This window comes from Natrix helvetica (genome assembly GCF_964273705.1).
Source record: "Natrix helvetica genome assembly, chromosome: 1".
In the NCBI taxonomy this organism is placed as follows: Eukaryota; Metazoa; Chordata; class Lepidosauria; order Squamata; family Natricidae; genus Natrix; species Natrix helvetica.
This window is the reverse complement of record NC_138548.1, coordinates 92,810,738-92,834,527: the sequence shown is the minus strand read 5'-3', so window position 1 is coordinate 92,834,527 and position 23,790 is coordinate 92,810,738. Positions and strand designations below refer to the sequence as shown.

At 37.6% G+C, this 23,790-nt stretch overlaps 1 protein-coding gene across 3 annotated transcripts in view; it reads right to left on the bottom strand.

The window, feature by feature from the left end:
• NELL1 (neural EGFL like 1) overlaps positions 1-23,790 on the bottom strand; it is a 609,773-nt gene that overhangs the window by 70,580 nt on the left and 515,403 nt on the right. For all 3 annotated transcript variants that reach the window (XM_081938833.1, XM_081938832.1, XM_081938834.1), the window contains exon 15: positions 18,663-18,758. In XM_081938833.1, the coding sequence (XP_081794959.1) occupies positions 18,663-18,758 (96 nt within the window). The remainder of the gene's footprint in view (positions 1-18,662; positions 18,759-23,790) is intronic.

The window sequence follows — 23,790 nt, the reverse complement described above, 5'->3', positions numbered from 1 at the left end:
ACTGACTCAAGGACATTTGACCAAATGGCTGGAAATTTTTTTCATTTGCTCCGCTAGAAAAAAAAAGAAACATTTACAATAATAGTAACTAATAATTCCTTTGAATTTCATTCAATAGAAATCAAATTGATGCAGAAAAGTATGCTGGTGTTGAAGATCTAACACATTGACTTACAATGATAGTAGTGATAGGGACTGAGTCATATATGATTCTGTCAATCTCATATCCTATAATACATATAATCCTTTGCAGGAGGGAGGACCACTTATTGCTTAGACGAGACATATTCTTATACCCCTAAAGTGTAGGTATTACATTTTACAAATATAGTTTATCGTCATGCAAAAATGGTTTTTTGAAATGTTGTCAGGGTAACCGAAAGGCATTTGTTCAGAGCACTGGAATAAGCACAGAAGCTTCTCCATTCATTTATTGCAGAGATTCACATGCATGATATAAAAAGTTCTGTCCATAAAGTAGAAAGTCAACAGGTCTTATTTTGTAATCTCAGAAGAAAGCAATTTTGAAATGCAAACCCATGCAGATATTTGCACTCCTACTATTGTTTATTTATTTCACTATATGGGAAAATGTTCCTTGAGTCACTGACAGATATGTCTATAGCCAAGATGACGAACCTATGGCATGCATGCCACAGGTGGCACGCAGAGCCTTCTCTGTGGGCATGTCAGCTGTTACCCAGCTCCATTGTGCATACGTGTGCACCTCCCACCAGCCAGCTGGTCTTCAGGTCTTGGCATGGGGTGAAGGGTGTATGCATGGGGACATGTCCTTTTCATTGGGCTTTTTCAGATCTACAAACACCGTCATCTAGGAAAGCTACAAAATGATGAGGGACAATAAAGCAGACAATAACAGCACTAATAATATTATTCACCATCAATAAAGCAGTTAAAAACCACAGCAAAAGAAACACAAAAGCATCTTGAAAAAGAGAAAGGATAGAATTTTTTGAAATTTGGACAACCTTTAGCACAGAATAAAACAAAAGCTTATGAAAATCTGACTGCCATAGTTTGCTTAGTTAGAGGAATATTCCAGAAAAAAAGACTAATAATACTATTCTACTATTAGGGATGTGATGATTCAGTGGTTAAGACGCTGGGCTTGAATCCCTAGCACTGCATAATGGAGTGAGCTCCCTATGAAGTTTGAAGGGCTGGCAATGACTGAGGCAAGGCAATGACTCGAATAACAAGGCTTTATTACAACAGCTAATGCAACAGCAACTCCAGAACCAACAAGCTTGAACACTTCCCACTTGACAGCAATTTATATGCAGGCTGTCCCACGGGTAGCCAATCACTGTGCAGTAACTTCTTGCTCTTGCCGCGCGCGTGCCTCAACCAATGGCGAGACTTGGAGATGGAGCCACGTCTCCGAGGCTAAGACATAACACTCCCGCTACTTGTCCCAACTTCTGCCAACCTAACAGTTTGAAAGCATGTAAAAATGCAAGTAGAAAAGTGGGAACCACCTTTGTGGGAAAGTAACAGCGTTCTGTGTGCCTTTGGTGTTTAGTCATGCCAGCCACCTGACTACGGAGACGTCTTTGGACACTGCTGGCTCTTCGACTTTGAAAAAGAGATGAGCACCACCCCCTAGAGTCAGGAACAACTAGCACATATGTGCGAGGGGAACCTTTACCTTACTTCTACTATTACTACTACTATTTCTCCTCCTCCTCCTCTTTCTTCTGTTGAGATAAAACTTTAAACTGCCAGAATGAAGCCACCATCTTGGCTTTGTTGTTGACCAAAAATAAGTCATTAATGGTACATATTTCTGATAATAGCTACTATACCCACAGATGCACAGGGCTCTGTGTCTCTCCACCTTCACACAATGGGTTGTTATCCACTAAGAACCTCCACTTGAGCATTTTACTAAGCATTTTACTGTTTTTACTAAGAAGCTCCTTTCCTCTGGTAGCATCATCCTCACCTCAAAGAATGCAGGCATTCACAAAACTGTTTCAGGAAATAACTGACATAAAGAACAATTATTATTATTGCTACACATTTTATTATGTTTTATTATAAGAGAAACAAATAAGGGAAAAAAATTTAAAAAATGAGAAAAAGAAAGAGTACAAAGATCCAGACAAAAAGTGATGACTTCTGACGTTTTTTAATGCAGCAGGATGCAAAAATAATGCAGCCTCAACCATTTGCTTTACATTTTACAACATTTCAAGCCATTTCTATAGAATTCTAGAGAATAATTATTGTTTGAATGTGTTGGATGAATCTAAACCTCTAGCTCCTGTGACATTTTGCCTTGTATGCCAAGGCATCCATAAGACCCAGCATTTTTGTAAAAAATAAAAAATAAATAAAATGAAGCAAAACAACAAAAACAGTTTCGTGCTATTTTGACACAACCTTCACAACTCCTTTGGTATATGTGAGTGATGTCACAATACATGTATCAGAAGCCTTGAGTTTGCATCACATTGCTATGGTGCTGCATTCAATTTTTTGAGCCAGTTTCAAAAATAGCCCTGTTTATATGAAAGCTAAAATATTGTTTCCTTCACTTTTAATTGCCCCCATCTCTTTTAATGAACACTGAAACTACCTTTTCATAATCTAACCAAATAGATTAATATAGAAATGAAATGGTGGGAAATGGAAATGGCTGATAGTTTCAGCAAAGGATAATGCTTTGCCACAATGATTTCAATTAAAAAGCAGGATCCACAAACTCCAGCTGGCAGTCAAATATGTTCCCAAATTCCTAATCTCTACTCACCCTGACACTGAATAACATCAATCCGATTGGAGCAATACAAGAATCATTGGCCACACTACCACCCACCACACTCACGAGTTTATCGAAGCCTGATATTCCACAAGCAATTCCATCAATAGACACATCAACCTACAACTAGCGTAAAAACCCCTTAGAGTTCAAATCAACTACAAATCCAATCAGTGACAGCTCAACCAACCCATGCAACCCCCTAAACCACCACTTGATCTCCCAATGAACCTCTCCTGTCATGACCTCCCTGTCACAAGACCCTCAGTTTATGTGACCCACAAAGTCCTCACTTGATAAAACCCACACCTGACCCATCACAAGAATATGTGACCCTCACATGATATGACATTATCATCACAAGATCTACTGACCACTCAAGATCTACTGACATGTATAAGCAGAACACTGACATCTCCTAAATTCTGCTGAAGATGTTATCTAGCCTAATAACAAAACACTCAAAAACCATTCCACAACCTCGGAGAATAAATATCCACCCACAATATTACAAAGGTTCCTTCTATTCCTTTCTATGAATAAGGGTTATTACCTCAGAGTATCACAGATATACTACATGGTGGGTTTATTATGAAAAGTACAGATTTCCCTTACTATATGCAAATTTATACACACACACACACACACACACTATATTGCCAAAAGTATTTGCTCACCTGCGTTTACTCGCATATGAACTTAAGTAAGTATGTAAGTGACATCACAACTCAACACAATTTCAAGACAGCCTTCAATGACTGACAAAAAAATGGCCAACATTTTAAGAAACCCCAAAGATACAAGGCGTCTACAAAATACCATGCAAAATTTGCCCTGAAACATACATAGGACAAACGAGCAGGAGAATAAATGCATGCATCACAGAACAGGGGTTGAGTACCACCTGTACGCTGATGACACTCAGCTGTACATTTCAACCCCAAACCACCCCAACGAGGCTGTCGAAGTGATGTCCCGGTGTTTGGAAGCCGTCGGGGTCTGGATGGGGGACAACAGACTCAAACTCAACCCCTCCAAGACCGAGTGGCTGTGGGTACCGGCACCTCGGTTCAGCCAGCTGACACCATCGCTGGCCATAGGGGGCGAACAACTGTCCCCTGTGGAGCGGGCGCGCAATTTGGGCGTCCTCCTTGATGCCCGGCTGTCAATGGAGGACCATTTGGCAGCCGTGGCAAGGGGGGCGTTCCACCAGGTTCGCCTGGTGCGCCAATTGCGCCCCCTACTGGACCGGAGTGCCCTGCGCACGGTCACTCATGCGCTGGTGACGTCTCGCCTGGACTACTGCAATGCCCTCTACATGGGGCTTCCCTTGGGACGCATCCGGAGACTGCAGCTAGTTCAGAACGCAGCAGCGCGGGTTGTCATGGGGAGTACACGTTACTCCCACGTAACACCTCTCCTGCGCGAGCTGCACTGGCTACCTGTGGCCTTTCGGGTGCGTTTCAAGGTATTGATTACCATCTTTAAAGCGCTCCATGGCATAGGACCTAGTTATCTGCAGGATCGCATCCTACCACACACGTCCCTGCGACCTATCCGCTCACACAGGGAGGGACTCCTCCTGGTGCCGTCCGCTAGGCAATGCCAGCGGGCGACACCTAGGAGTAGGTCCTTCTCTGTGATGGGCCCAACCCTCTGGAATGACCTCCCCCCTGATATTCGAACTACCACCGACCTCCGTTCCTTCCGTCAAAAATTAAAGACTCACCTATTTCAATCAGCTGGCCTGGCACTCTCTTAGTTTTACCTCCCGGGGATATATTTTAATTGGGTTTGGGTATTTTAATTGGGGATGTTTTTAGGGTTTTTATAGTATATTTATTTCTTGTACAGCCTTATCTCCTCCATCCAAATGTATTTAATTGTTTTATATTATTGTATTTTTATCTGCATTTGACTGTACACCGCCCCGAGTCCCTTTTTGGGAGAGGGGGCGGTTTAGAAATCCAAGAAATAAATAAATAAATAAATAAATAAATAAATAAATAAATAAATAAATAAATAAATAAACACAAGAACGCAGTAAGAAAAAAGGAAAAAACTTCCTCCCTTTTCCAGCTCCTTAAAGCTACAGGATATGAAATTAATTTTGAAGGAATCAAATTAATCTCCAAAACTGAACACTTCAACAAGAGAATAATTATGGAAGCTATTGAAATAGAGAAACACTCCCACAACATGAATGAACATGACGATGCCTCCTGCCTGCCAGACATCTGGAAACCAGCCTTAGTCAACAAACGAGCCCCACCCACCACCCAGGCCATTGCAGCACAAAACAACAACGGACACACAGCCAGCACCAATCAGCACCAATCTACCAATCATGATACAGCCACACAGCCAATCAATCCACTTATTGAAACAACACAAGCACTACACCCACCCCCACCATATATATATATATATATATATATATATATATATATGTATGTATGTATGTATGTATGTATGTATGTATGTATGTATGTATGTATGTATGCATGCATGCATGCATACATACATACATACACAGCCCGGGTTCAAATCCCAGTAAGGGTATGGCTAGCTGATGAGAGCTAATTAGCTCGAAATAGATCTATACTAGTCTCCCTTTATTTATTTATCAGTGAAAATATAACACGAATATAAAAAGGCAACATTAAAAATAAAAATATGGTTTTCTGCCTGCATGGTCATCTGTGATAAGCCGAAGGACAGAAAGAGGGAGTAGTGACCTTCCTCCCATATTTAGTCATACCAGGGGTTGTAACACAAATATATATTTACACGGGAAAAGACCCGAATACAACAAAACCAGCATACCTACACCCGTGAAAATCTACGAAAACAAATATATATATTTGGGTGTAGGTATGCTGGTTTTGTTGTATTCGGGTCTTTTCCCGTGTAAGGTTACAACCTTACACGGGAAAAGACCCGAATACAACAAAACCAGCATATATATTCAAATCCCAGTAAGGGTATGGCTAGCTGATGAGAGCTAATTAGCTCGAAATAGATCTATACTAGTCTCCCTTTATTTATTTATCAGTACAAATACAACACAAATATAAAAGGCAACATTAAAAATAAAAATATGGTTTTCTGCCTGCATGGTCTTCTGTGATGAAGCCGAAGGACAGAAAGAGGGAGTAGTGACCTTCCTCCCATATTTAGGCATACCAGGGGTTGTAACACAAATATATACTTATTTCCCTGGCTCAACTGATAAGGAGGCGATCCTGTGGCTTAGTGGCTAAGACTCCTGCCTGAGACATATAACAGCACAGGTTCAAATCCCAGTAAGGGTATGGCTAGCTGATGAGAGCTAATTAACTCGAAATAGATCTATACTAGTCTCCCTTTATTTATTTATCAGTACAAATACAATATATATATATATATATATATATATATATATATGTGTGTGTGTGTGTGTGTGTGTGTGTGTGTGTGTGTGTGTGTTTGTGTTACAACCCCTGGTATGCCCAAATATGGGAGGGAGCTCACTCCTCCCTCTTTCTGTCCTTTTGGCTCATCACAGAAAACCATCCAGGCAGAAAACCATATTTTTATTTTTAATGTTGCCTTTATATATTTGTGTTGTATTTGTGCTGATAAAATAAAGGGAGACTTCGAATCCCTGTAAGGGTATGGCTAGCTGATGAGAGCTAAATAGCTCAAAATGGATCTATACTAGTCTCCCTTTATTTTATCAGCACAAATACAACACAAATATATACATACATACATACATACATACATACATACATACATACATACATACATATATATATATATATATATATATATATATATGGCGTATTCGAGTCTTTTCCCGTGTAAGATTGAGAATATCTTGGTGATGTTTCGACAAGGTCCCACTTGCCATCTTCAGGCTGGTGCCTTCGGCTTCGTGCTTGTGCGAGCAAAGAGTCGAAACATCGAAACGTTACCAAGATACTCTCAATCTTACATGGAAAAGACCCGAATACGCCAAGACCTGCATACCTGTACCCATGAAAATCTTCCAAAAAACACAAACACACAAACACACACACACACACACACACACACACATACACCACTATTATTTCATTTTGTTAGCATAATCATCTTGAGCTATCTGGAAATGATAAAAGACATCCTCCTGCCTTTTGAACATTTTCTTGCTAAAAATACTTCTGCCCTCACTTATGTATTTACCATCATGTTGTGCTGTTGTAGTTATGTACCCTGTCTCTCGGTTACTTCTGTACTTAGAACACAAATATCATGTAGCTACTATTGTCACTATGGGGTAAAAATAACTATCAAAATATTGTCCAACCATCTTCCACAAAATGAAAAGTAAAGGATATCTCTAATAAATGTTGCACCAAAACTAGTAAAGGAAACACAGCCCTAGGATGAGCATTCGATCTGAGCAAATCTACCACTCACAATTAACAAAATTGTATAAAATCCATAGTATCATGATTTATTCTACCTCTTTTTTGCCATGATAACCACATGCATTAGAAACCCAACTGTAGAAAACAAGAAGAAAATAATTTCACTGGGCCCAGAAGAGAGACACAAGATAGAAAACATGTTTGAGTCATGCAGTGTTTAAGTGTTTAATAAGGGTGTAAAAAGGTATAAGCACTGTTTATGCTAATTGACACCATAATCCTACTGCCTCCCCCCCCCCTTTGTCCCACTGGCTCAGTGCCTCATTTTATGTGGATATATTTTATGTGAGGTTTTCTGGGAATGCAGCCTAGCATAAAATAAGAGTAACCTCCTGAAGGATCATTTGATTACTATGAGTAGCCCTAACTTTTATTGGTTATATAATTCCGGGATAATAGAAAAAATAATTATTTTAATTAAGAAATAACAAACAGGTAGAGATTCTTAGAATAAATGCAAATGTTACATATAATCCATGTTACAGAGGTTTTCCAAAAGAATATGCACGAAATTATCCCATACAAATGTGAAATATTTATTCCACATTTTAACATTTTACTCCATATAACTTTTCAAATTATTTCAATTCACCATTCTCGGTGGTGGACACTCTTTATTAAGATGACATTATTGTTGCATTCTTTAATCCTTGTAATTGTAGCGAAAACAGAATGTTCAAATTTCTGTGGAGATTCTCAGTAATCCATGCCACAGTTGAGCAAGTCATATGCCAAAGGCAAACCCCCCCAAGTGGCCTCAAGAGCTCTCAGGGAGAGTGCTAACGACCAGATGACTGCAAAGAAATACAATCCTTCGATTCCTCTACTACCACCTGGTGTAAACCCCATCAACATCATCCAGTCTCAACTGTCATTACCTATCTTTCCCTTCCCCACACCCCACCGCACCATCATAACATCTTGGATGAGAAATGAAACATTTTGTTCTTCTTGAACAAAAAACTGTAAAAAACACTCCAGTTGCCTCTTTTAAAATACCTTTGAGAACATACCAAGAACAATTCTTTCTATTTTTCATTCTATTTTTTTCTTATATGTTCAAAGAATAAAGAATGCAGAACCCAATGTCATTTCTTATTAGCAGACAATTCTGCTAAAACTCGGTACTAGCTACTGAGTTCAGTGAGAACTATTCCTTTGTAAATATGTCCATGAACTACTCAATTCCATAAAGATAATAAAGCTGCCATCAAACTGAGTTCAACTCTTGATAAGTGCATCCATGCAGTTTTCTTGGCAGTATTCTAGAAGTGGTTTGCAATTGCCAGTTTTAATCTACATGGGTTTTTTTAAAAAAAAAAATTTCTTCCCCATTAAAGCAGGAGGAAAAATGCCCAAACCATTGATAGGTAATTTGTAGCACAGCACTCTCATATCTCATTTGATGATAAAAAAAAATATCAACAGAAAAATCAACTACCGGTATATTTTTTTATCAAGAAGTTATGAATATGAAAAATAAAAGGCAATAAATTCAGTCATTGTATTGCTCTAATTGTGCAAAATGTTATTTCTTGTTTTTTCCCCAATTGTATCTCTAATGCAGTAGAGACTTACAACAGAACAATTCTCCTCATCCAAAGTCTGACTGTTCCTTCAGTTTTTAAGTGACTTTGAACAACTACTTGTAGTCAAAGGGGATTTTAAGTAGGCCAGTTCCAGTAGCAATCTAATAACCAAATCTTCACCAAGGGCAATCATTCACAACAAGATTTTGTGTGTATAAAACTTGGAGATTTAAAGGAGGAGTAGAAGACATACATTCAAAATTAAATTTCCGTGGTTATTCTTCTCTATCCTATAGCTCTGTGATGATGAACCTATGGCATGTGTGCTGTGTGCTGGAAGTGGCACACAGATCTATCTCTCTGGGCACACCAGACATCAACTGTTGCTCTTCCAGGTTCTGGAGTGTGCATGTGCACTGGCCATCTGGTCTTCATATGTGCAAGGGAGCGCCAGAAACCAGAACCAGGTGACCATGCACGCCAGAGAACAGCTCTTCCAGCTTCTGGCCTTCCCGCACATGAACAGCTGCTGGGCAGGTGCTCTTCCAGTTTCCAGTGCTCATGCCCACATGCCCTAGGGAGCTGCTCTTTTGGTTTCCGGCATGCCCATGTGTATGCGCGCACTCTAGTTTTGGCACTCGATACCGAAAAGGTTGGCCAACACCGCTATAGCTAATCAATCCTATGGATACTATGATATGACTTAATTTTAAAAGGCAGTACCAAGTTATCTGTTTATGAGGACCAAAAAGATCTTTTTACTTTGATGAAAAGAGAAGGTGTCATTTAGGTCAACAAACTGCTTAGTGTATCCAAATTAAAATATCCCCCAAAGACTGCTATCCAGCCTCCATTTGAATGTATCCAAGAACAAGGAGTTCACCATCTAACCTGACATTGTCCCACTGTTATTATTTTTTTCTAACATTCAGAGTTTGCCTTCATGTAAATACATTGATTGGTGTCCTAGAATCTGAAATGATGGAGAACAGGGGAGACAATATTTCATATAGAGTTTAGCAGAATAACTCTCCTATCAAATTACTGTAAGTAGATATGAGCCAATTTTTTTTCTACCAATGGCTAAAATGCAGATACTCCCAGGGTAAAATTGTTTCAATCACTTTGTGTGCCAGTAGCAATATACAACACTTTAAGTCAAGAAGTGAACACTGAAACTGCAAGGAAAGTCAAGCAAAGTAATTACCAAAGCTGGAATTGGATCTAAGTTCCATTGAAACATAAGTGTTTAGGGCCTTTATTTTATGTCTCATTCAAAAGACAGATGAGTATCATTCCTAAAGAGCAGACTGATGGAGATAAAAGACGAGCAATTCAGAAACACCAAATAAAAAAAGAAAATTTCACTCTTTCACATGAAAGCTCTTCCATCTATGCTATATTCTGTGACACACAATTTATTTAATAGATAATTTACACTGAAAGGAATAATTGCTGCACTTAAGTAATAGTAAACATTAAAGCTACATTGAATTTCCTGGAATAAGCCCACTGAGCTCTATTGGATTAAATTCTAAATGTATACAAGGAAAACAGTAGTATTAATGAGCTGGCTAGGCGAGGAATCAATGTGGATTCTTTCCTTATTGCATAAGAATAATATCAAATTAATATTTGAATTCTCTTTTTTCTTGGAGTGTTATTTGTTTCATTTTGCCTGAGGGACTTTAGTAGGCTTCAATTTTGTTCAAACTTCAGAGACGCAAATAAAGATTTATATTTATTTCCACATAAAAGCTTTATAGTTCCACTAACCTTTTATAGTGGTGGTCAACTCACACCTGTCTCCATTATGTCTTAAGGAACAGTTCTGGTGCATATAATTAATTTTCCAGTCTCAGATCTAAAAGGCCATTTAGTTTCTAACTCAGAGTTTAAAGGAATGAAATAGTCTTGATTTAATTTGCATCCTGAACACTTCCTCCTACACAAATCTCCTGATTATATATCCAAGATGCTTTTCAAATATTTCATAATTAGACTTGAACTGGTTATCCTATAATACAGTATATGTGTCTCTTACAAACATTGAATTGATGGCTAGTGAACAATAGCAGCTCTTTATATATTCAGTAGACTGCAATGTGGCAGAAAGGCATAATAGGTAAGAGAATTATCAAGTAAAATATTACAATATTTATGCTTAAAATCCAATATGACTTCTTTGTTTTGAAATGTTTTTGTTTTACAAAAGTCTCAACCTTGGAATAATAATTATTATAAATATGTCAATAAATAAGGAGTAGCAGAGCATCTTAACTTTTTCAGAGTTTGCTGCTTTAAAAAATTGGAGGGAAATATTTTTTGTTTATATACTTATTTTATATTAATTCAATAAAGAGTACAGTTTTCAGTGTATCGATGACTCCTATTGGAGTGGCCTAAAATGAAGTATACTAAGGAACTATCAATTAGTCTAGTCCAAGTCAAATGTCTCCAGGGGAAGGTCTTTGTTTTTTCTTCAAATTGAGAACTACATGGATTAGAATGGCACCTGAATGTGGGAAGGATTGTGTGTGAGACAGACAGAGAAATGGCAAACAAGAGAGAAAGGCCAACATCATTTTTTGCTGTGCTAAAACCATAACTATACCATATATCAAAATGTCAGCCCTGCCGCATGCATTCAGAACAAATGTGGAGAAAAATTAATAGCATACTTTGCCTTCAGTGATGTTGTCGCATAGTAAAAGCTAGTTATCTATTAGATACCTTGACATTTTCAGTTTTGTCACTTAATCTTTAATTGGCTAGAAATAGATGGAGCTACTGAAGCCACAATAAAACCTAAAGAATATAGGATGCTAAAAGGGATGATAGGGAATGTATTTGCTGTTGAAAAATTGATGACAACAACAAAGGAGAGGCCTTAAAAATAACCATGGATTTGGAATTGGCTGGTTCTGTTTTTCTGTGCTCTTTATCAAGGAGCAAGACTACAGGTCCTCCAATCCACCACAAAAGTAGAACTTGTTATGTCTATATAAAATGCCCAATGATGTCGCATTTTAGAGAAAACCATAAGAAAGTAAATATACCTATATTTTATGACACAAAATTTTCTCACAATTCCCTTACATTCAGTAAACTTTCTTTGGCACTGTACCAAAACACAAGCCTAAGTTAAGTTTAGTGTTCTATTAATTCCACTAAATTACAATTTCCTCTGGCAAATTTTTCTCCTAAGAGCATGGCACAATTGACTTTTAAATCCAATAACATTTCATTTTGTATCCCATTCATAACAAAAATAAATAAATAAAACATGAGTGTTAAGCAACCACTAAATTCCCATTCAGCCTAATTTTTATTACTTCTGTATCTTTCATAAATCCCAAACTCGTCATCCTACAAAATAAAATCCACCCCGAACCACCCCAACGATGCCGTCGAAGTGATGTCCCGGTGCCTGGAGGCCGTACGGGTCTGGATGGGAAGCAACAGACTCAAACTCAACACCTCCAGGATGGAGTGGCTGTGGTTACCGGCACCCCGGTTCAACCAGTGGGTTCCATCACTGGCCATTGGGGGCGAACAACTGGATCCCGTGGATCGGGCGTGCAATTTGGGCATCCTCCTGGATGCCCGGCTGTCGATGGATGACCATGTGACAGCCGTGGCAAGGGGGGCGTTCCACCAGGTTTGCCTGGTGCACCAATTGCGTCCCCTATTGGACCGGGACACCCTTCAAACAGTCACTCACGCGCTTGTGATGTCCCGCCTGGACTATTGCAATGCTCTCTACATGGGGCTCCCCTTGAGATGCACCCGAAGGCTGCAGCTGGTCCAGAATGCGGCCGCGCGGGCAATTATGGGAAGTACCAGGTACTCCCATATAACACCTCTCCTGCGCGAGCTGCACTGGCTACCTGTGGTTTTTCGGGTGCATTTCAAGGTGTTGACTATTACCTTTAAAGCGCTCCATGGTACAGGACCTAGTTATCTGCAGGATCGCATCCTACCCCACACATCCCTGCGACCAATTCGCTCTCACAGAGAGGGACTCCTCCGGGTGCCGTCCACTAAGCAATGCCAGCGGGCGACGCCCAGGAGTAGGGCCTTCTCTGTGATGGGCCCGACCCTCTGGAATGACCTTCCCCCCCGACATTAGAACTACCCCGATCTCCGCTCCTTCTGCAAGAAACTCAAGACCCACCTGTTCCAATTAGCTGGCCTGGCCCAATCGTAGTTTTAATCTCCAATCCTCCTGGCCGGTATTTTAAATTTTCGGGGGTTAACTTTTAAGCTGTTCTTAATTTTTACTATATTGTACAGACTCCATATTTAATTTGTTTTTAAGGGGTTTCTAATATTTTCTTATTGTGTATATGGTTTTTTAGCAATTCTGTCTGTGCACCGCCCCGAGTCCCTTTGGGGAGAGGGGGCGGTCTATAAATTCAATTAATAAATAAATAATAAATAATAAATAAATAATAAGCAGCCACTGGGTGGTAATTTTTAATTGCTACAAGTCAGTGACGTGCTGTGAGGTTAATGGCTGGTGAGGCCGGTGACGTCATCAGGAAGGCGGGGAATGGGACCATGTGTGCTGGAGGCACACATTTCTGCCTCTGCCCTCCGCAGCTCCCGGGCGTGCACGGACAGAGATAGGCAGAATGGCGCCGATCCGATCCGGCGGGCGAGCATCTGAGGATCAGGCTGCCTCGCTCGCTCTTTCGTCCGCCTGGATCACCTCGGTGTCGCTGTGGCTACCTCCGTCCATGCTGATGTTGTCGGCGCTCCCAGATGATGTCATCCGGAAACGCCGACATTTCTGCCTCCGCCCTCCGCAGCTCCCGGGTGCGCATGGACGGAGGTAGGCAGAATGGCGCCAATCCGATCCGGCGGGCGAGTGACCGAGGATCGGGCTGCCTCGCTCGCTCTTTCGTCCGCCCGGATCGCCTCGGTGTCGCTGTGGCTACCTCCGTGCGTGCTGGATCGGATCGGCGCCATTCTGCCTATCTCCGTCTGTGCGTGCCCGGCTCCGCGATCCGGGCGGATGAAAGAGCGAGCGAGGCAGCCCGATCCTCGGTCGCTCGCCCGCCGGATCGGCGCCATTCTGCCTACCTCCGTCCATGCGCGCCCGGCAGAATGTCGGCGTTTCCGGATGACGAAGGCACAAAAGCGACAGTCGACAGTCGCTTTTGTGCCTTCGTCATCCGGAAACCGCCCTCCGCAGCTCCTGCGTGCGGCCGGACGGATGTATAATATTATTATATTATATATATATATATATATATATATATATATATATATATATATATATATATATATATATATATATATATATATATATATATATATATATATATATATTATATTATATTATATACTATTATTTCATGAAGAGAGGTGAGGCTCTGCCTCCCTTGCCTCCCCTGACCGCATGTCACTGCTACAAGTTTATTTTACACTTTTTCTGAAGAGTAAAACACCTTCAGGTAATTAGTAGGAAAACCCCTATATCATGGGTGTCAAACGAGATCATGTCATGTGATATAACATGACGTATCATGATGTTTTTTGCCTTTGCAGAACTGGAGTGGGCATGGCCTAGACGTGATGTGGGCTGCCAGTTTGACAGGCCTGCCATAGATAGTCTACTGTTGCAAATAATGCACAGAGAATAGCCCTGAGTTACTGGAAAGGATATTTTTAAACACAGTATAGCAAATACTAGATGACACTGAAAACAGATGATTTCAGCCACTACTAATACCTTTGTATAAAATAACAGATGATTGGACCTTTTCTAGCCATAATTTGGAGTAGTGGAGGAAAAATAGTCTCTTGTTTTTTATTATTTTATTAAAGCTGGTTATTTTAAAAAGTCAGTTTTTATTCTTAGTATGTAGCTGGCTAATTTGGTCAAAGATGCATTGCTATAACTGAGAGTGGCAGTAAAGGACCACATAATTAATTTAAGCCTTATCCTTCAATCAACTGAGTCAAAAGTACCTGACTGAATAACACAAACCATGAAAGACAGAACTGTAAGTCAAAGTTCCCAACGTGCCTCTTGAAACATTCCAGAAAAAGGGCTGCAGAGTAAAAACTGATACATTGATTAATGATTTATAATAGATTGCATGATGATCAAATGGGAAACTAATGTAGAAGCAGTAGTGCCAAAACTATATACCCAATTGAATCACCTTGATTAGGAAGCTCATTCCTAAATTTGCATCATGTAACACCCATTCATAATATAGCTCTTGCTTGCTTGACTTCATATGTCAGGCAAACAAATTGCACTGACATTAATCGAGGAGCATCATGCAAAACTAATGAGTAAGTTACAGGTAGTTCTCAACTTATGACTACAATTCAGCCCAAAATTTATGTTGCAAAGTAAAACATTTATTAAATGAGCTTTGTCCCATTTTATGACCTTTCTTGCCACAGCTGTTAAGTGAATCACTACAGTTGTTAAGTTAGTAAGATGGTTGTTAAGTGAATCTGGCTTCCCCGTTGACTTTGCTTGTCAGAAGATCACAGAAGCTGATCATATGACCGTGGGACACTGCAACCGTCATAAATATGAAGCAGTTGCAAAACATCCAAATTTTGATCACGTGATCAAGGGAATGCTGCAATGGTCGTAAGTGTGACGAATGGTCATAAGTCACTTGTTCCAGTAACTTTGAATGATCATGATCTGTTGTAAGTCGAAGGCTACCTGTATTAAAATTCACTATCCTCAATAAACCTGTTTCTCAAAAAGAACCTGAACTGAATTGAACTGACCAAGAAATCATTAGTAACATCAGTAATAGTATTACTAATAATATACTGTAGTAATAATGATACTAAGACATTGGGAAGAAAAGGAGAGAAGTGTCTCTTATAACACCACTATTTCAGGATTCACTGTATTTAGATCTTAAGAAATATAATTTGCTTCTGCATGGGAATAATGTATTGTTCTTATTTGCACAATTTCTGTATTTTCTTCATAGAAATTCACTAAGCATCTTTTTGATACATATCTTCCTCTGAAACTTCCCTCATCTTTCCCTTTCTAAAATATAAAACTGAGAATGAATTTTCCACTCAGGGCACTTCCAAACAATGGTATTAATCTGTCAGTGAAATACCTTGAGTAGTGGTAGTTTACAAGGCACTGTAGCCCTTACTATTATGCAATGTATGTTTCCTCCCTTATTTCCTCCAATTACAAAAATATTTTGTTAACCTTTAAAATTCTCTATATTACCACAATTGTTATTTAGATCAAGAAACTCAGAGCCACATTTTTTGCAACCCATCTACTTCAAAACCCTCAGTTGAGCCACTAGATGCTATTTAATCATTTCTTAGCTAATCAGGGCAGAAAGAGCAGCTTTAATTAGCTTCCAGTATTGTAGTATTTATGTGTAAACTATTTAGAACTTATCTTCCTTCCCTCCCCTCCCTATTGATTCAGAATATATATAATATTTCTAAAACCACCAGTCTTTTCAAATACACTGGCTGGTATGCAAACTGGAAAAACAAAAGAAAGAGAAAAACATCTGGTAACAAAACAGGAATGGATGGTGGAAGTGACATTGCCTAGTTGATGGGATCAAAGCATGTTAACTCTATCTAATCTTACAGGACAGGTTGAAAGAATGGCAGAGAGACAATCCCTCATATATTGTAGCTACATCCAGCACCACATAGTGTTTTCTGAGTTGCCCATTGAGGCAGTTGCATTGTTTAAAGACTATGTCAGGAATGTCAAACTCACATCGTCATGGCGACATCACATGACATATCAGGATTTTTTCACCCTTCGCTAAGCTGGACATCGTTGTGGCCAGTGCGTGATGCATTGGCCCACGGACCAGGAGTTTGACAGCCCTGGATGATGTGGTTTGATTACCAACCATAGTGAATCACTTCACTGCTGTAAAAAATGTGGTAAAATCAGGCCCCACTTGACTTACAACCCTAAGGACTTACCATAGAAATTCCAGTCCCAATTGTGGTTGTAAGTGAAGGACTATCTACAATGCAATTTGCAAAGCGGAAGTGTTATCTAACTATACTGCATTTTGGATCAAAATCAGCGCTGTACCATCTCATGTTGTCTCTATTCAAGTATGTTGCTATTTCACAACGAAAATGTGCTGCTTTGTCCAAGGACTTTATTTTATATTTTTTATAGCAAGTTATAGTTAGTCAATTTGCAGAGAGGAGTATCTGATTGGTTGATATGTTTTTACTACAAACCCTAGGTTTGCAAAATCATAGATTTGGATGTTTTGAATATGTCTCTCCTCCCTATGCACACAACAGGAAACAGTCCATCTACAAAGTTAGTAGCTGCTTAAATCAAATATTTATTCTTCTTTTAATATTCTGAACCAGCTGGCTTTAGGAGAAATGGCTAACTTGATTGCTTTGATTAAAGAAAAAACACAACTACTTTTGTTTCTACTTGGAAACTGCTTTTGGATTTTGTGCTTGAGGAAAAAAATGAAACTTTGATTTTGGACTTTTCCAATTAGATAGATTTGTTGTTATAGAAAGGGCTAGTTTTACTATTATGGAAAAGTAAAAGTTGAGATTTGATATTATTATCTTATTCTACTGCACCAGAGGGAGTCGGAAGTCAACACCTTTTCTTTCTTTTTCCTTTCTTTTCTGCACTTTTTCCTTCCCTTTTCTTTCCCCTATTTTTTCTATTTTTTGTTTTTGTATTTTTGTATTTTATAATATAAACTAATAAAAAATAATATTATGAATGAGCTTGAGATAAGAGGCCTATCATTAGTCGGGTATCATTAGTTTTTTTTAAAAAAATTGTTAAGAAATTATGCCTGTCTTATCCCTATGTGGCTTTGGAAAATGCAAGCCAATATTTGAATTGTTGTGAGTGCACCTAATTTTCTATTTCAGCTTGATTTACCTTTATTATTAATGTGTGACCATCAGGTGTTTTAATTACTATTTATTAGATATATCAAGAGTATTAAAATACTAAGTAATTGGGAATGGGTGCTGATGGCAAACAGTTAGTTATGATTTATTAAATGCAGTTTGATTAAGGCTTTTCTTATTATTAGTAATTTATACATCTATTGACAGATGTTTCAGTTTTATTCTTTCATATATTTTTCCAATGAGTTCGTTGCCTAATTCTTACTAGAACCTAATTAGAAATATTTAATTTTTACTGAAGGCCTGTTGATTGTTCTATAATTATTGCACAAGTGTTGGTCTTTGATGTGCATTGTCATTTGTATATAGAGATTTTTGAATATTGGGCTTACGATAAGGCAATGTACAAACACATTTCATGATGAAGATTAATTTCTTTGTATTCTGCAAAATACAGAAAAATCTTTGATTATCCAGGATCTTTATTCCATTATTCAATTCCAGGATCTTTATAGCCATTATTCCATTCTTCTTTGCTGTCCTGGTACCCTATGACCCTGTACAGTATACTATCCAACTGCTTCTAATTAATTTTTATGATCAGTTTATATAAAATACTTTGTGTCACATTGGCTCCATTTTTCGTCAACCTTTTTGACAATATATGCATTTAGATGGTTATCATTGAATTACTTTCAATAAAAAAATGAGCAGTAACATGCATCTATCTATTTAATTCCCTAATTTTGCAACACCAGATATTTTGACATTATAATATCCAGTATTCCTACCACACAGTATTCCTCCCGCACTTCTGCAAGTTAGGAAACCTAGTCTGCTCCTACAAATTTACATCATACACGTGGAAAATTATTCCTTATGTTAAATTTGGGCATAAGTTTCCTTGATGCAAGTAAATTAAAAAAACTGAAATAGTATAAATGATATGTAATTGCAATTTTGAAGTCAGAGAAAATTATTTGCAGAAAATTAGAGTATTACCTTTTTCACAATGAGTTCCTGTGAATCCAGAAGGACAGGTGCATGTATTGGGGGCAACACATGTCCCACCATATCTGCATCCTTCTTCACAGAATGCTGAAAAGGAAAGCATCATTTAATTGTTGCATTGTACAATAAAACAGGGACATATATGGTATTTATAACCCAAAAAGAGGTGAAGTACAATTTATTAAAAGACTAACAGAGTTCAAATAACCTTTCAAATAGGGACAAAAACAGAAAGCCATATAGAAAATTAACAAAAGCAAAAAGTTAATGATTATTTGGCAAGGGTATTAATGGGATAAAACAAAACAATTTGGAACTAAGCCTAGTCACAGTCATTACAAATATAGAATTGCATTTGAATGCTTTTAATAACTACTGAAGATATGAGAAAATTTGCAAAAGGAATAATAGTAGTATTAGTACTGTAATGATGACATATTCCACTTTTTTCTAGGAACTAAGCAGGTCTAATTAAAGATTACCCTTTGTTTTTATCTCCACAGTAAGATCTCTGTAATATAGGTTGGGTTTAGAGAGTTAAGTATTGATTAAAATAAATCCCTCTGTATCTTATGAATCAATTGTTTTAATGGAACAAATACTGAAGGCAGTAAGATAATAACATAACATGGAAAAAGACATGTGTGAGCTTTTGAATGTGTTTAAAGAGACTGAACACACAACGACTACATATTTAAAAATGTGACAGTAAAAGGATGATCCCAATGTACTTGCCCTTCTCCTTCTGTACCTGATCATCTCAGCTCATTTTGAACAGAATTGTAAATATATTTGTCTGATTGATTGGTTATGTATCAACAAGTTGTTCTGAACTCCTACCAACCACATAGATTTTCTCCATGATAAAACTACATTTAACTGGACACATTCATGCTTAGACTTCTATACAAAGGATCTCTAGACCTATATTTAGTAAACTATGCTTGAATGAATGTAGTTAGAACCTCTGAATAAATGTAGTTAGAGCCCCTGTTCAGAACTGACACCTCATCATTGGAAGATGGTTAGAGGACGTAAAGCCAAAAGCCAAAAGTTTATTTTAGTTGCACACTTAGAATTATGAATACCCGAAGAACACATATGTGTGACAAATAAATGTAAATGGTGCCCCATTTAATATTTCCTGTCTTAATAGGTCTGCTCTTTTGCCATGGTTTAATTGTATACAGCTATAGTAATATTTCAATAGTCTTAGACGTAGAATAACTTTATTGTCCCTTTAAATGTTCACTAATCAACATACATTAAAATGAAATTTCCTTGCATACAGCTGTCAAAGGATCACAACCTCCAATATATACTACATAAACATGAGAAAAATATAAATAAATAAGGGAGACTCACAGAGTTCTACTATTACTACGGTAGCATGAAATCCAAGCAGGACAAAATAACAATTACTTTGAATATTTTGTTTGAAAGTAGGTTTTGTTGTGTAGATATCTTTGTTATAAGAGAAAGAAGGCCATTAATTTATATCAAACATCTTCCTTTCTGGATATCACTGGAAATACTGTGAATAACCTGTCAAGAACCACCTACAATGACACATACTTATAAGCAATGTAAATCATATTCTGTGTGCTACATTTCATAAGACACCCTGTGGGCTACGTAAGAGAAACTATAATGAGGAGGAGCAAACGTTGCAATGATACGGATGTGCGGTCTCGATGCTCCGAGACCGCAGCTGATACTTTTGCCGCTGGGTGGTCCACTCGGACCTAAACCGTCCCGCAGAGACGGTGAACAGGAAGAATATGTCTTGCTGATCTCAGGGACATCGCAAAGTCCCTGATCGATCCAAGAGAATTTCTTCAAGCCAGTGACAAAAAGTCCAGCCACAAGGCTGATGAAGTCCAAAATGGAACGATAGGGAAAGAGAAAGTGTTTCCAGCTGGTGAGGAATTTTTACTGTTTTAAAAGAGACTCCCTATAAAAAACTTAAAGTTAATTTAAATTTGAGAACAGAAGAAATAAGCAGTGGAATTAAGCTTTGAATGGTTTTGGAGAGTGGGTTATCTTACTTTTTAAATGTTATTTTCATGGATGGAATTTATGCAAGCTTTTTAAACCAAATGGATTAAGTTTTCTTCTTCTTCTTTTTTCATTATTTTTTGCAATCTATGGGCTAAAATTCTCCTTCTTCATTACTGCGGGTGTTTTTCCCTTTTTCTTCTCTATTTCATTCAAGAATTTGACTTTTTTTAACTTGGAATAAAAAAGATACAAAAAGCAACAAAGAAAATTGTAACAAAAGAGGGAAAGATGACACTGCTAAATGAAAATAAGACCTTATTATGAATTTATGCTTAATCTTGTAAAAACCTTCCAAGCCAGAGCAGCAGTGTTTGTCAGCTGGAGATAATGGCACAATCTCAACAGCAGAAAGAAACTTTAAATTTGCAAAAGATATTGTTAGAAATTCAGAAATTATCAAACACATTTGAGAGGATGGAGAAGAAGTTGGAAAATCTAGAGCATCTAACAGTAAAATATGATGAAGAAGTTGGAGATGTTTATCAAGTGGAAAAAGTGGAGGTTAGAGTCCTAAAACTAAAGAGAAAAATGACTACAAAGAAATTAAATCTGCTGATATCTATGATGATTGGTTTGTGTCTGAAAATGGAAAGAGTGGAATACGGAGAGAGGTATTAAATGGAGGGAACTCTACCCCACATGGCAAGATACAGAAGAAGAAAAAATAAAATAATTTATGGATTTAAAGAGAGAAATTTTGTTAGCAACATCATTGAAAACACCACTGACAATTAAAGATAAGCTGATTAAGGAAATAGAAGAAGGGTATCGAAATTATAAGACAGACTTAATAAGCAAAGAGTTGCAAAGAGGAGTCCATACAAATTTAATTAAAGAGATGATTAGAGGACTGATACCACAAATGTCAGAAGACATGAGATTGTTTTGCTACTGGAAAGATACAGGTTGATAGAGGAAAGGGTATAATCTAAAACTAGTTAAAATTAGTGAAATTTAGTGACAATAGATATAGTTAAATAAATAATTGATAATGATAATAATGTATACATATGTATTGCTATGATAAGTAATAATTGGATATGAATATTGAATGGTACCTATGAAAGGAAGATTAGAATTTTTTTTGGTTATATATAAAGGTTAATAAAAAAGAACTAAGTTAAATTTAGTTAAATTTTGTTTATTAGGGGGAAAATGTTATGATAAAGGACACAGTCAAATAAAGGAGGGATAATGATAACAACATGTGTGTGTGTGTGTGTGTTGTATTTGTGCTGATAAATTATATAATAAAGATAAAAATACAACACAAATATAAAAAGGCAATATTAAAAATAAAAATATGGGTTATATATATGTATGTATATATATATATATATATATATATATATATATATATATATATATATATATATATATATATATATATATATATATATATATATATATATATATATATATATATATATATATATATATGTTTTCGTAGATTTTCACGGGTGTAGGTATGCTGGTTTTGTTGTATTCGGGTCTTTTCCCGTGTAAGATTGAGTTTGTCTTTGCAACGTTTCTGCAGGATCTCACCTGCCATCTTCAAGCTTGGGCTCAAATGGGGTGCTGACTTTGTTTCAGATTTACAGAAAGACGGCAGTTCCGTTCCCATTTTGAATGAAGTAGTCAATCCTTTACTATAACATGAATCTTTTAATTTAATCCATGGCAGTTATCAGGTTAGTTTCTAACTAGTAACTGTTTGGACCAGTTTTTAATCTTTAGTCTGTTCTGGAACTTATATGACCTTTTCTGTAACTGTTAACGATTCAGATATATCTTGTTGACTTCTTAGTTAGCTTAACATGGTCCAACTTTAGGCCTATTTGGGGAAAATGAAATATTGTAGCTAATAGGAAATCAAAATAAGGAAAGATGGTAGAGTCAAACTATTGCAAAGTGAAGCTGGAGGGGACTTCTTGGTTAAGAAACTTTTCTTTTTTACAAAGTCAATCTTATATCTCTAAAAAGAAATCATAGAAGACACGCTGATTAAATTTGCCTTGATTCAGAATAGCGTCCCAGAAGTTGAAGCCTCAGGTAGTCAGAGAAAGTGCAGCTTTACCATCAAAGCAAAAAAAATGCCTGATAAGCAAAAAGATACATTTAGCTGATGGGAATACATGTTTCACTGTAATTGGAATAAGAGAAATAAGTGCTATATGGAACATGAATTATGCTACAAAAACTTCCCTCGATGGCATAGCTAATTCAGTTCAAATGTCTTCCTTTCTCAGTAAAATTAAATTGCTTAGCACTTGAAAAAAATCCAAGTTGAAACAACTAAGTCTTTATTAACCTCAGAGAGATCACTAAGTAGAAATGATATTGAATTAACGTTCCAGTGTACTGCAATATGGAGAAAATTAGTATTCTCAGCACAACAGTAAAAGCAACAAGAGAAAGAAAAGGCTTTGGCAATCTTTTTATCAACGCATAACAAATGAACTGCTGGTACATGCTGTATTATTTCATGAAAATAGATTGGATGTGGTTGTTGTGAAAAGGTAAAGGTAAAGGTTCCCTTCACATATATGTGCTAGTCATTCCCAACTCTAGGGGGCGGTGTTAATCTCCATTTCAAAGCCGAAGAGCCACGGCTGTCCGAAGACGTCTCTATGGTCATGTGGCCAGGATGACTAAATGCTGAAGGCACACAGAACACTGTTGCCTTCCCACCAAGGTGGTCCCTATTTTTCTACTTGCATTTTTACATGCTTTTGAACTGCTAGATTGGCAGAAGCTTGGAATAAGTAACGGGAGCTCATTCCGTTACATAGCGCTAGGGATTAGAACTGCTGAAATGCCAACCTTTCTGATCGAAAAGCTCAGAGTCTTAGCCATCGAGCCACTGCGTCTGTCTGAATAGGAGAGTTGTGTTAACTTTGCTCTTTTAGCAGACCCATGGCAACATCCTTTTCCCTAAACAACTGATTGTGCAGTGTTAATGTTGTGAATTGCTATCTTACATTTAACATATAAATAAGAGAAAACGAAAATATATAGCATTGAAATATCATTTGTTAAGGATATTAGTTAAGGACAT